This window comes from Vigna unguiculata, chromosome 2 (genome assembly GCF_037176805.1).
Source record: "Vigna unguiculata cultivar grain cowpea cultivar isolate G323 ecotype 2 chromosome 2, ASM3717680v1, whole genome shotgun sequence".
Lineage (NCBI taxonomy): Eukaryota > Viridiplantae > Streptophyta > Magnoliopsida > Fabales > Fabaceae > Vigna > Vigna unguiculata.
This window is the reverse complement of record NC_140793.1, coordinates 35812583-35825759: the sequence shown is the minus strand read 5'-3', so window position 1 is coordinate 35825759 and position 13177 is coordinate 35812583. Positions and strand designations below refer to the sequence as shown.

Sequence of the window (13177 nt, the reverse complement as noted above, 5' to 3'; positions counted from 1 at the left end):
GGGGTAACCTAAAAATCTCTGGTTCAGATTTGGCCATTGGCTGATTCCAACACGAACATAAACTTTGTCAACGAAACATTTTAAGGCAGAGAGAGACAAGAGTAGGTTTTGTGGATCCTATCCGCGTCAGGAATAGGATTGTGTGCATGTGTTTCTATAGTTTATTACTATTTTCATCAAATATATTATTAAACTACACTTGTCACGTCTCACCTAAACCTTACACCTGTCATTTGCCCATCTTTTTGTTTTTCTCCTGTCATCAAACAAGTAAAAGTTTAAGCACATTATTATAACAAAATACATGAAATTAACAAATCATAAGGTTTAAGACAATTTCATCCAATTTTTTTTATTTTATTTCAGATTTAATTTTTTTTTTACCTTTTTCACAACCAAAATGACCATAACTTCAATCTTTTTTACCCATTTAAAATTCAGAAAGTGTGGAATCATCATATTTTTTTTCAATTCAACCATTGAGTAAAATAGTGTTTTTTGGCAGCATAACTGTAATTAGAAAAAATTTGGTGTTTGTCATTGACTGCAGGTGGGTATGACTGAAGACAAGTAATAATATTTAGTTGAAAGAGATTTCAAGAGAGAACACGTAAATCATGCCTTATTAATAGATAACCAATAGGAAAAACAGAACAAATTTCAGATTAATTATTAATTGATAAGTATACAGATTTTGTATTTATTGGATTTTTCACTAATTAATTCATATGATTAATATCTACATAAAATAACCTTTTATCTCATAAGTTCAATTTCTAATAAATTCAAACTCTGAAATTATTAACATTTATTCAAAATAGTAATTTCTAATAAATTCATCAAATTAATACGAAATTAACATGTTATAATAATTTAGTGTTATTAACAATGACACAAAAGAGCTCAGGTCTTTTATTAATTTTTTAGGTATTGCTCTATGCCGAATATTAAAATTATACTAAAATTATATTGTATTAATATTTTAAATATTTTTTTAAAATATTTTAAAATATAAAAAATCAATGGTAATTATACAGAAACACATTAAAACAAATAACGAATTCAAATTTTTTTAACAGAAAATTTAAATTCAGAGAAAAATAAAATAAAAAAGAATCAAATTCGTCAGAAACAAATTCTCATTTGTACAGGAATGTGCAGAGAGAGAAAATTAACCTTCTTCCCACAAACTGGTTTTGCAGACAAATAAATAATTCAAATGTCAAGGTCACCGCCAGCAGCCCCAATTATTGAGTTTATTTAGTTACATTTTGTTTAACAAGTGTTACGTTTTCTGAAAAGAAACTTTGACAAATGGGAAAACACCGATGATAATAATAATGATAATAACAATAATAATATATTAAAAGAGAGACAAAACTATTAATTTAACTCCAATTAAATAACGTAACGCGTCACTGTATCAGAAAAACAAAAAGCAGAAGAATATGCATATAAATAAACGTTTTCCCAAGAGTCTAGTAGTGTCTACAAAAAATCCGTGAACCCTATTCTCTGAGAATCCGTGAACCAGATTTTCTTACTTTGTTAAATACCTAATTCAGATTGAAAATCAAAGCAAGAGTTGGAGAATCATGGGGAACTGCATGGAGACAGAACAAGATCATGCAGAGAAAGAAAGAGGAAGAAGAATCGGCGAAGAGAAGAATGGTGTGAGCATGAAAGTTGTGGTGACGAAGGAGGAGCTGAAATGGCTGATACTGAAACTGAAGGAAGAGAAAGGAATGAGATTGGAGGAAATGGTGGCAGAGATAGAAAGAGGGAGAGAAGAGAAAGTTGAAGGGTGGAAACCTTCCTTGGATAGCATCATGGAAGCTCCTGAAATGCTTGAAATCGCATCATCTTTTTCTTACACTTAGCCACACCACAACTTTCTCTGTAAATTCTCTTCTTTTCTTTTTCCATTGTTTTAGAATACTCAAACATCGTCGACTCAGGATTTTCTTTTGTTTTTCTTTCACCACTTTAATACTATGGTAGATTTATGGCAGATGGTGTGTTCATTGCGGTGTTAGATGAAAGTGAGAAAGTTTAGTATCATATATAAATGTAATCTCGTAAGTTTAATGTTTTAAGATTTTGGAGGAGGGTTAATTTTTTATTGACTTTTTGGCTGTTGTACTCAGGTGAGCATTAAAAATATAGTGTATAAATATTTTTAATATATTTTTAATATATTTTAAAACGTCAAAATTAATAGTAATCCGTGTATTATGAAGACACAATAGAAAATCCAGATTCGAGAGTGGTGTGAATCTTTATGTTTTAAGATTTTGAATTAAAAATTTTATGAATAACTATTTTTGAGTTAATTTTTGTGGTTTTGTCTTAATAATCACAAAATTAAATTTCTTAAATATTAATTAAATAATGAAACTGAACCAGAGATCAGAGAGGTTTTATTCCAGGATGACACCATTGATTTTACCTTATATTTTTAAAAAAAGGATAAAAGTATGGATTCTAAGAATAATGGCTAGCAGTTTATTTTCCAAAATTATCATTTGAGATCTATCTCTTTCTCTTATATCTATTTCACAATTTTTTTAATAATAAAATATTGTTAAATTTAAATATAAACAACTTGAATTTTGGAATAAAATAATATAATTTATGATTGTTAGATAGTTGTATCTATAATCTATAATAATATATAAAGAGAATTCTTTCTTTTGTGTCTACTTCTATTTTTTAACTTTATCCTTAATTATTATTTTAAAAATTAATTATTTTATAATTAATGTTTAACCATTTTTTTATTTCTTTTATTTTGACCATTATTCTAAAAAACTTTTTTTTAATAATTATTTTAAAATTTATTATATATATTTTGTAAGTAAATATTATTTATCTTAATTCATATTTTTATGAATATTAAAAAATACAAATATGATAATGCTTGTATTTTTGCTGATAAGATATAATAGCTGTCACTAATGCGTTTTTTCAACTTTCCATTTATGATTTTATGGTAGAATTTTATTCAAAAATATAATTTTTCAAGTTCATACACGTATAATTGTATTTATATAGAATATTTTATCACTAATTAATAATATAAATAATAAACTATTTATTTTGTGATTACTTTTCTTATTATTAAAAAATAAAATTAGAACATATCAATTTCTTTTATGTTTTTTTACTATTTAAGGACAAAAATTTAAAAATAAAAAAATAATTTGAATTTTTAATAAGATCATCAAGAATTACTCGAACTAAATTTTTCATAACTTTAAATTTAAATACCATTAGTAACTATGGAAAGATATATATTTCTTTTAATATATTGATTTCCATAACTTTCCTCACGATACATATTATTCAAAATTTAATATATAAATTTCTTGAATATTTAAATTTTTATTTTTTAATTAAATTTTTATTATTTAACTTTTTCATTAACGATAGAACTGTCATTTTATTATCTGAAACCTCATAATATGACGATGATTCTTTATTATTTTGAACTTATTGTGATATATCCTATTATAATATATTTGTGATGTCTTTTTAATATAAGAAAAGGGTTAAATATGTTTTTGGTCCTTCAAGTTTCAGTGAAATTTGGAATTAGTCCCTCTTCGAAACTTTATACCAATTTAGTCCTTCATCTTTAAAAAATGCATGAATTTAGTCCTTTTAACCAAATTTGGTTAAGTTTATCTGACGTTTCAAGCGCATTTCATGATAGTATTTGAATTGTTTATATTGTTTAATACATTTTCGCTTTAACGTTAACTCAAATATTATCATAAAATGCGTTTAAAATATCAAATAAACTTAACAAAATTTGGTAAGAAGGACTAAATCCACGCATTTATAAAGATGAAGGACTAAATTGGTATAAAGTTTCAAAGAAGGACTAATTCCAAAATTCACTAAAACTTGAGGGACCAAAAACATATTTAACCCATAAGAAAATGATATTATGACTTTTATTTTTTAATTTTTATCATTTATTATTTGATTTAGTTTAGTGTGAGTAATTATTTATTTAAAAAAATAATGATATACTAATTAATGATTTATACTATCATATTAAATTACGTCAAAAAATAAAAGACGAAAAAAAAAAGTTATAATATTATTATCTTAATACAAATACGGTTTTTAAGTGAAATAATTAACAGATCCAACTAGGTTTTTTTTCTAAAAAAAAAAAAGGCTTCAGCAAGATCAACAGAATTGATATGGGCCTTAAAAGCCTTAAACTTTTTAAATACATTAAACTCTTCTCTACAAAACCTTATCATGTCTGACCAATTTCTTTTTTAGTAGCCATAATATATACATATATTTCTTAATGGTGTCTTATTACTGTCACTATTATTATTATTATTTTCTTAAATATTATTTTATGGTGTGCAGCAATAATGTTTTAGACATAATTTTCAACACGGTTGTCCTTTTCATATATAAAAAAATAAAAATAAAAATAGAGAATTCTAATTAATATATCCTCTGCATCTAATCCACCTGTTCTCTTCCAAACAATAAAAGCGTGAACATTTAGTGATGTGGGTGATTAGAAATTGAAACGTAATAAATGCTAATAATAATAACTCTGAACTAACACGTTATATGGGTGGCTGAATTTTTAGCAGTGTCCATTAATGATAGGACCAACACACACATCACACGGCTCATCAATTAAAACTTCATACTTTTTTTTTTCTTCTATTTCTACGAAAAGGATCCATAAAACAACTTCCTTCATCCTCATTCAAATTGTTATTATGGGATCTAATTAAAAAATTGTTACACTTAACATTTTTATTATTATTTTTTCTTTACAAATATAAAAATTAACTTTTTTTTTGTATTTTAATAGTGTGAAACAATATTTTTCTCCCAAAATCTCACCGAATTTATAGGTTATCCAAATATTCTGTGAATGAGGTGTCCGTTTATCATTGTTCACAGATGTCAAGTCAACGCAAGTTTGTGTTACTTTTCGTGAAGGTAAATTTGCTAACGCTTTAGTCAAACTAAAAAGTTGCAGAAATTCAAGAAAGTGTTATGCAATGTTGAAAACTTATCTTAATGTTAAAAAATTTAGGATTAAATATGTTTTTTTTTTCCTTAATTTAGGGTTAAATATATTTTTGTTTTTTAATTTTTAATAAATTTTAAAATTAATTAATTTTGAAAATTTAGATAAATTTAATCTTTCATTTTTCGAAATACGTGAATTTAATATTTTTAATCAAATTTTATTAGATTTATTTGATGTTTCGTACGCATTTTCATTTCAAAATTGTATTTGAATTGTTTATATTGTTTGACATATTTTTATTTTAATGTTAAGTTAAATACTATCATGAAACACGGTTTGAAATGTCAAATAAACTTAACAAAATTTGATCAAAAAGACGTAGTTCATGTATTTCGAAAGATGAAACACTAAATTAATCCAAAATTTCAAAATAGACAAATTATAAAATTCACTAAAAATTAAGGGACAAAAACATATTTAACTCACAAATTCAGATATCTAAAACCATAACAAAGCAGAGTATTTGAAAGAATAAACTATGAGATTTTCTCAATAAAGAAAAATAAAAGAAGAGAAAAACATAAATGAAGCCAGAAACTACACAAAACTAGAGCTAGAATAGTTTTAAAATAAGAACTAATTTTACAAAAATACAAGAAAAGTTCATATAAACAACCAAACCAAAACCACTAAAATCTTACTATTACAATATCAGTAATCTGTACAGAAAGATAAAGCTAACAAAACTTTGATGTATGAATTTTCTGCATAACATCTCATAGGGTTTTCACATAGCACTATAAACTTCAGAATTTAACAGAATCTTCCTAAACACACATACATAGATATAATGAGAGCAATTATGGTTGATGTAAAGAAGACACAACCCTAACTCGGTTTAATGGCAGAGTTACGAGCTCACGTGCAACATCCTTGAACTCGAGAACTCCTCCTTCTTTGCATTTTGACAGCAACCGTGCAGCTTCTTCCTTTGTCATCTTTACCTTCACTCTAATCGTTTCTTTTCCTTTCTCCTTTTTCTGTTCTCCAAAAATGGAAGGTTCTGAATCTGCAAAACGGACACTTTTCTTCACTTTCTTGCTCGACTCTGAAGATTTCTTTCTGTTAATCAACTCATCTCTGTACACTGCTTCTGTGTCTTTGAGTTTTTGTTCTACTTTTCTACTGAGAAACGTGAACATGGTGTGCATCATGTTTACGATGTGATAAGTGGTAGCAGAGAGAGAGAGAGAGAGAAGGAAGTTGGCTACTGAGAGGAGTATAAGACTGGGTTAATTTATAGGTACTTTCGTGGAACAATTGAAATAAATTAATGAATTTAATGTGTGATTCAATAATATTATAATTTCTTTATTTTCGTTACGTGTGAATTAAACTTTTTCATCATTTTTTTAAATCAATTTTATTTCAATACTTTTTAAACAAATATTCAAATTAATTTATTTTTTTATTAATAGCCACAGTTGGAAGAATAAGGGTGACGGTGAGTTGACTCATCTTGTTGGCCTGTGGTGCATTTAATTTGAGAAAAAACGAGTTGAAAAATAGTTTGCATAAAATTTGTGGCTTAAGAGATATGATCGTGGGTTTCAGAACCTAGGTTTATACGAGGAAAATATACTTTAACTTTTTTTTTATTCTCATTTTTTATTTTTTGATGTATATTTTTTGAAGAAAAAATATAATAATTATTAATTAATGATTCACACTAAATCACATCAAAAAATAAAAGATGAAAATAAAAATATAAAAGTTATAATATTATTATAATTTATATAAATTAAAAAATTAAGAATTCTATAATTTTTAATTAAATTAATTAATAATTTAACTTATATATTTTGGACAAAGCGGAAGTGAGAATATTGGTCGGTTTGAGAGGTCATGATCCAGGTCGCATTTTTGTTTTCGAAATATAATTTTTCAATCTTTTGGTAATAAATAATGTAACAACAGTGTGGTTAATGAATTTTTCATTAACTAAATTAGCGAAGGTGATTAACGTGTAAGAAAATTTTGAGTGAGACTAAATAAACTGGAAAGAGAGTTACATTAACGAAAAATGACTTGTTTTCTGAAATTTTTGGCGTCAATGCGAAGAGAGATATGTTGGTGAAGTTTAATTTCATTGATTGAACTATAAATCTGAGTATTATTCGATTTGAAACATCGGTTTTATGATAATCTTATTTTTTAAAAATATCTTACAGAATAAAAAAAGAAAAAATAATTAAACTCTCTTATATCTCGATTTCTAAACTATACAGAACTATTGAACGTGATAATAATATAATAAAATTATCTTATCCTAATCGACCAAACTTTCATTAAATTATAAGTGGAAAAGTAAATAAAAAAGAATATGAATAAAAATATAATAGAAAAAAAAAAAACTGTGTTGTTTGGATTTTGTGAAACATATGAAGGAAAGGAACTTATTTGAATAAGCATAAGATGGAAGAAATTAGATGTAAATGAATGGAGTTTTGTCGTTTGCGTTGATGAGTTGATGCGAGTTGAGGAGAGTGAGATTTATCTGTCTCATCTAATCCTGTTTTGGCAGCATGAAGGTGATGTTTAAGGCCCTATTTTCCCGTCACTATACTTTTTCATTTGCTTAATTGCTTATCGTGTGAGACTCGTTCAACTTAAACTATCTTTCAACTTACAACTTTAATCACATCACATTTTTTGTTATCATATTGGAACTTATTTATTAATTAATTTTGATAACGATTCACTTTTGAAAAAAAAAATCAGTAATTTTGATAAAGAAAAACATTTATTTTGCAAAGTTATATATATATATATATATATATATATATATATATATATATATATATATATATATAAAAAAAAAATAAAGGTGACAAAACGAATCAGTATAATAGTCTGCCAAATCTATTATTAACTGATTAAAAATAAGTTAGACTAGACTGACACGTCAAACAAATTGACTTGTACAGATCGAACCAAAATAGATTAACAATTTAAAATTTTTAACCTGTCGTATCATCTTATCATTTTTAAATATGTGTTAAAAATCAAATATGGACATAAAAAATATAATAAATATAAGTGTTACTTTACAAACTAATTTTATAATATTAAATTATATTTAAAGTTTATTTTTAAAAATATTATTTAATTAGTTTTATAAAATTGAATTATATTTAACGTCTATCTTTAGAAATGTTATTAACTCATTTGAAATATGTACAAACAAATTATTATCCGTTAAGTCTATCAAATCACTAATATTAAATAATTATTAATATTTAGTCTATTATAAATAAATATAATAAACATATACATCGGTGTGATAAAATATATTTGAAATCCTAATCTAAAAGTAAAATAAAATTACGGTATATATGAATTCTTGATTAGGGTGGAGAGAGACAACGATTTGAATCAAATGGGTTCCCGAAAGATCTTGAACGTATTAAAAACTCATATTTAGATTGGTGTTTTGAAATCTGTTTTTACTTGAAAAAGTCACTACTTTTTCTACCTTTCGTAATCTGTCTTTGTTGATGAAAAAGGGTTTGGAGCCTTCTGAATGGAACAAAAAATGGGTTACGTAGAAATTATGGAACAGTTTTGGATTAGACAAGACTTCAGACTGGGTCAACATATTTATTAAGAGCGAAAATACATTTTTTTTTTCTAAATTTTATTAAAATAGTATTTAACCTATAAGTATTTATGTTTATAAATACAATAATTTAATAGAATTTTTTAATCTAGATGTATCTTTTATCTGATGTCAATTTCATATACTTGTTTTATGACCTAGACTTGTTATTTCTAATAAACTATAGTATCATACTCGAAGATGGATAAAAAAAATTAAAAGATTTATTAAAATAATAAAGTCTAAAAATTACCTTAAATCCCTTCTATAGTTACATAATTTTTTTTAATAAATATTATTGTATAAAAGATTTGATGTTTGGATATTATATTTGTATTTTATTATTCTTCTTTTTATGATAAAAATATTTTCTTATCATTCAGATAATATACTTCGTAATTATTTTGTTGATAAATAAAATTTTACTTCCATGACCGAGGGGAAATCTTAATGTAATTTTTTTTTTATGTAAGTTGGATGTATTGAGTTAGTTTTAAAACCGGTTTAAAATGCCTTGTAACGTGTTTAACATTTCAATCACCACAGTTGATAGTGAACTTGGTTTTAGTCTTGATTTTCGTGTATTTATCAAATACTATTCTTCCACTATTTTAAGAGAATCTTAAAATACTCATTTGACTTTAAATTAGTTACATGAACTAATTTCTCTCTCCCCCCTCTATCTCTCTCTCTCTATATATATATATATATATATATATTAGTTATTACTTAATAATTCATTAGTTAATATTAAATATGTTTTGAATTTCTCAATTAAAGACTTCTAACTTTAATGTTATAAAAGAATAAGAGACAACAATTACTCAAAGTTAGATACTAATTTGCATTTATAGTTATATGATTTTAAATTGTATCTAACTTGTTGAAATTTGATTTTTTATGTTGTTTGAATTTTATTTAAATACTAGTTTTGTGTTTGGCATTAATATTGATATGATATTTAAACTTATTATTTACAACTATTATTTTTCTCTTTGTATATTTATTTGTTCATATTAGAAAACATTAGAATGATGAAAACTAAATAAATAAAATAACTGCATTTTATTTTAACTTAAGGAAACAACCGATTTAATGTACCAACTTCCAGTCTAACTCATTCTTTTTTATTATAGAACTAGCGTAAATACAAGCGCACGCATGTGTGGATGTATTTTTTAAATATGCATAATATTATATTAGTAGGTGATATTATTGTAATGTTATTAAGTTAATATATAAACTAACATTATATTATTAAAAATAAAGTGAAATATATCAGAACAAATAAAAGAATAACTATTAATAAATAAAGAATAAGAAAACAAGTAGAGATAGCCGATTTTATGAAAATTGGTAAAAATAACAGTCAATTTTTAAAAATTTAATAAATTATTATATTTAAAAGATAAAATTGATATTTTAAAATATAAACATAAAAAAAAATCCTTTTATATATTATTATAGATTAAACCACTGAGTAATCAATCTCATGGACATAATCTCATTCCATCTCGACAGCATAAGTTCACTACAGGCTTTTGCTTTCTTCACATCATTATTACTAACTGCACTCTCATATTATTAATAATAAAAAAAAAATGCTCACATCCCTAAGAAAACATGTTGTTAAAAAAAATAAGAAGAACAAAATCGTTATAAAAACATTCTAAAAAATTTATTTAGCAAAGCTTGTTTCGAAACTCCTATTTCAAAGTTATTTGTACATCTATAATAATATATAAAGACAATTTCTTCTTTTTGTCTAATTTTTGTTATTCTAATTTTATCTTTAATTGTAATTTTAAAAACTATTTATTTTATAAATAGTTTACTTTTACCCGTTAGCCTAAAAATTTCTTTTGTCTTTAACAGTTATTTTAAGAACTTCTTTTATGTACGTATTTTATTTTTCTAATTTTACACTTAACAACTATTTCAAAAAATCATTATATATTTTTTATTGAACTGAATTGAACAGAACCAAATCATATTGAACTGAACCGAACCAGACTGAACCGAATCGAACCAGATCAAATCGGACCAGACCGAACCACACTGAATCAAATCGAACTGAAACGAATTGAACTGAACTGAACCAGACCAAACTGAACCGAACTTAACCGCACTAAACCGAACCGAACTGCACTGAACCGAACCTAACCACACTGAACCAAACCGAATCGAAATGAACCGAACCGGATCGAATCGAACCAAATCAGACCGAACCGAACTGAAACTAAGCGAACTGAGCTGAACCGAACTGAACTGAACTGAACATAAATACTCTTTACTTTTGCTGAATTTTATAACACCTTCAAAAAATGACGAGAAAATTTAACATAAAATTTAACACTTTCATAATTAATTAATATAGAGCAAAAGAAGAGTTATTTTGCATTGTGTGTAAAAAATGTCACACCCAAAAGTTTATTCAGCATCAACACCACAATAGTGAGATCTCTCTTAAACAATTGAAACATAATACTTTTTCCCAAATTAAATATAGCAAGTGTATAAACAATAACATAAACAAACTGTATCCTTTCAATAAAAACAACATTCAAAGGACAAGCTTATATATGTTTGCATTCACCTTTCACGAAAATAACTATTTCGTCAAAGTAGAGAACATAGAGTTTCGAAATTGGTAAAAGCCTAAATAAGAAAGATACTATAAGACGATGAAAAAAATTATTTTTTTTGCTTTAATATAATACAGATAATCCTAGTTAAGTTTAGTTACACTAACTTTTTTCATCTATAACAATATATAAAGAGGATACCCTCTTTTGTGTCCATATTTCATTATTCTAATTTTACCCTTAATTATTACTTTAAAAACTAATTATTTTGTAAATAGTTTACTTTTAACCGTTAGCCTAAAAACCTCTTTTGTCTTCAATAGTTGTTTTAAAAACTTCTCTTATGTACATATTTTATTTTTCTAATTTTACATTTAACAACTATTTTACAAATTCATTATATATTCTTTATTGAACTAAATTAAACCGAACCGAATCGAATTGAACTGAATCGAACCGAACCGAACCCCACTGAACCGAATCGAACCGAACCGTACCAAATCGGACCGGACCGAACCACACTGAACCGGACTTGACCAAACCAAACCAGACCAGACCGAATTGAACCGCACTGAACCAAACCGAACAGAAACAAATTGAACTGAACCGAACCGGACCAGACCGAACCGAACACAACCAGACCAGACAAAACTGAACCAGACCAGACCGAACTGAACCACACTAAACCGAACCAAACATCAGTGAACAACACTAAACCGAACCAAACCGCAATGAAACGAATCGGATTGAACCGAACCGAATTGAACTAAATAGAACCGAACATAAATATTCTTTACTTTTGTTGAATTTTAAAACACCTTCAAAAAAAAAAGAGGAGAAAATTTAAGGACAAATTTTACACTTTCATAATTAATTAATATAGATTAAAAAGAGAGTCATTTTGAAATGTGTGTAAAAAATGTCACACCCAAAATTTTTTGAGCACCAACACCACAATCGTGAGGTCCCTCTTAAACAATTGAAACATAATACTTTTTCCCAAATTAAATATAGCAAGTGTATAAATAATAACATAAACAAACTGTATACTTTCAATAAAAAAAAATCAAAAGACAAACTTAAAAATGTTTGTATTCACCTTTCATGGAAATAACTATTTTGTCAAAGTGGAGAGCGTAGAGTTTCAAAATTGGTAAAAGCCAAAATATTTAAGAAAAATATTATAAGACGATGAATTTTTTTTATTACTTTAATATTGAATTTTTATTATAAATAGTTTAGTTTTTTTTGTTACTTTAATATAATATAGATAATCATAGTTAAGTTTTGTTATTCCAATTTTACTCTTAATTATTATTTTATAAATGATTTACTTTTAACCGTTAGCCTAAAAACCTATTTTGTCTTCAGCAGTTGTTTTACAAACTTCTCTTATGTATATATTTTATTTTTCTAATTTTACATTTAACAACTATTTTAAAAATTCATTATATATTCTTTATTGTATTGAACTGAACCGAACTGAAACCCACTAAACCAAATCGAACCGAACCGCACTGAATTGAATCGAACCGAACCGAATTGGACCGAACCGAACCAAAATTGCATTGAACCGAACCAAACCGCACTGAATCAAATCGAACTGAACTGAACCGAAACGAATTGAAATGAACCGAATTGGACCAGTTCAAATCGTATAGAATCACTCTGAACTAAACCAAACTAGACCGAACCAAATCAAACTGGACCAGACCGAACCAAACCGCACTAAACTGAACCGAACAGCACTGAACCACACTAAATTGAACCTATCCGCACTAAATCGAACTGAACCGCAATGAACCGAACCACACCGGACCGAACCAAACCAAACCAAACTCAAACAAACTGAACCGAACCGAATTGAAGTGAATTCAAATACTCTTTACTTTTGCTGAATTTTAAAATACCTCT

At 26.0% G+C, this 13177-nt stretch overlaps 2 protein-coding genes across 2 annotated transcripts; one reads left to right on the top strand and one right to left on the bottom strand.

The window, feature by feature from the left end:
- Positions 1-1470: 1470 nt before the first annotated feature.
- LOC146888531 (uncharacterized) lies at positions 1471-2126 on the top strand. Its single transcript, XM_085669708.1, has one exon. The coding sequence runs from the start codon at positions 1596-1598 to the stop codon at positions 1878-1880; it is 285 nt and encodes a 94-aa protein (XP_085525834.1). The 5' UTR covers positions 1471-1595; the 3' UTR covers positions 1881-2126.
- Positions 2127-5688: 3562 nt separating this feature from the next.
- LOC114174644 (uncharacterized) lies at positions 5689-6305 on the bottom strand. The gene has a single exon (XM_085669712.1). It carries the CDS (start codon positions 6232-6234, stop codon positions 5881-5883), a length of 354 nt encoding a protein of 117 aa, XP_085525838.1. The 5' UTR covers positions 6235-6305; the 3' UTR covers positions 5689-5880.
- Between the last annotated feature and the right edge of the window lie 6872 nt (positions 6306-13177).

Excerpts from the sequence above, each read along its gene's own strand:
- LOC146888531 (XM_085669708.1), top strand. The coding sequence starts at position 1,596 with ATGGGGAACTGCATGGAGACAGAACAAGATCATGCAGAGAAAGAAAGA.
- LOC114174644 (XM_085669712.1), bottom strand. The coding sequence starts at position 6,234 with ATGATGCACACCATGTTCACGTTTCTCAGTAGAAAAGTAGAACAAAAA.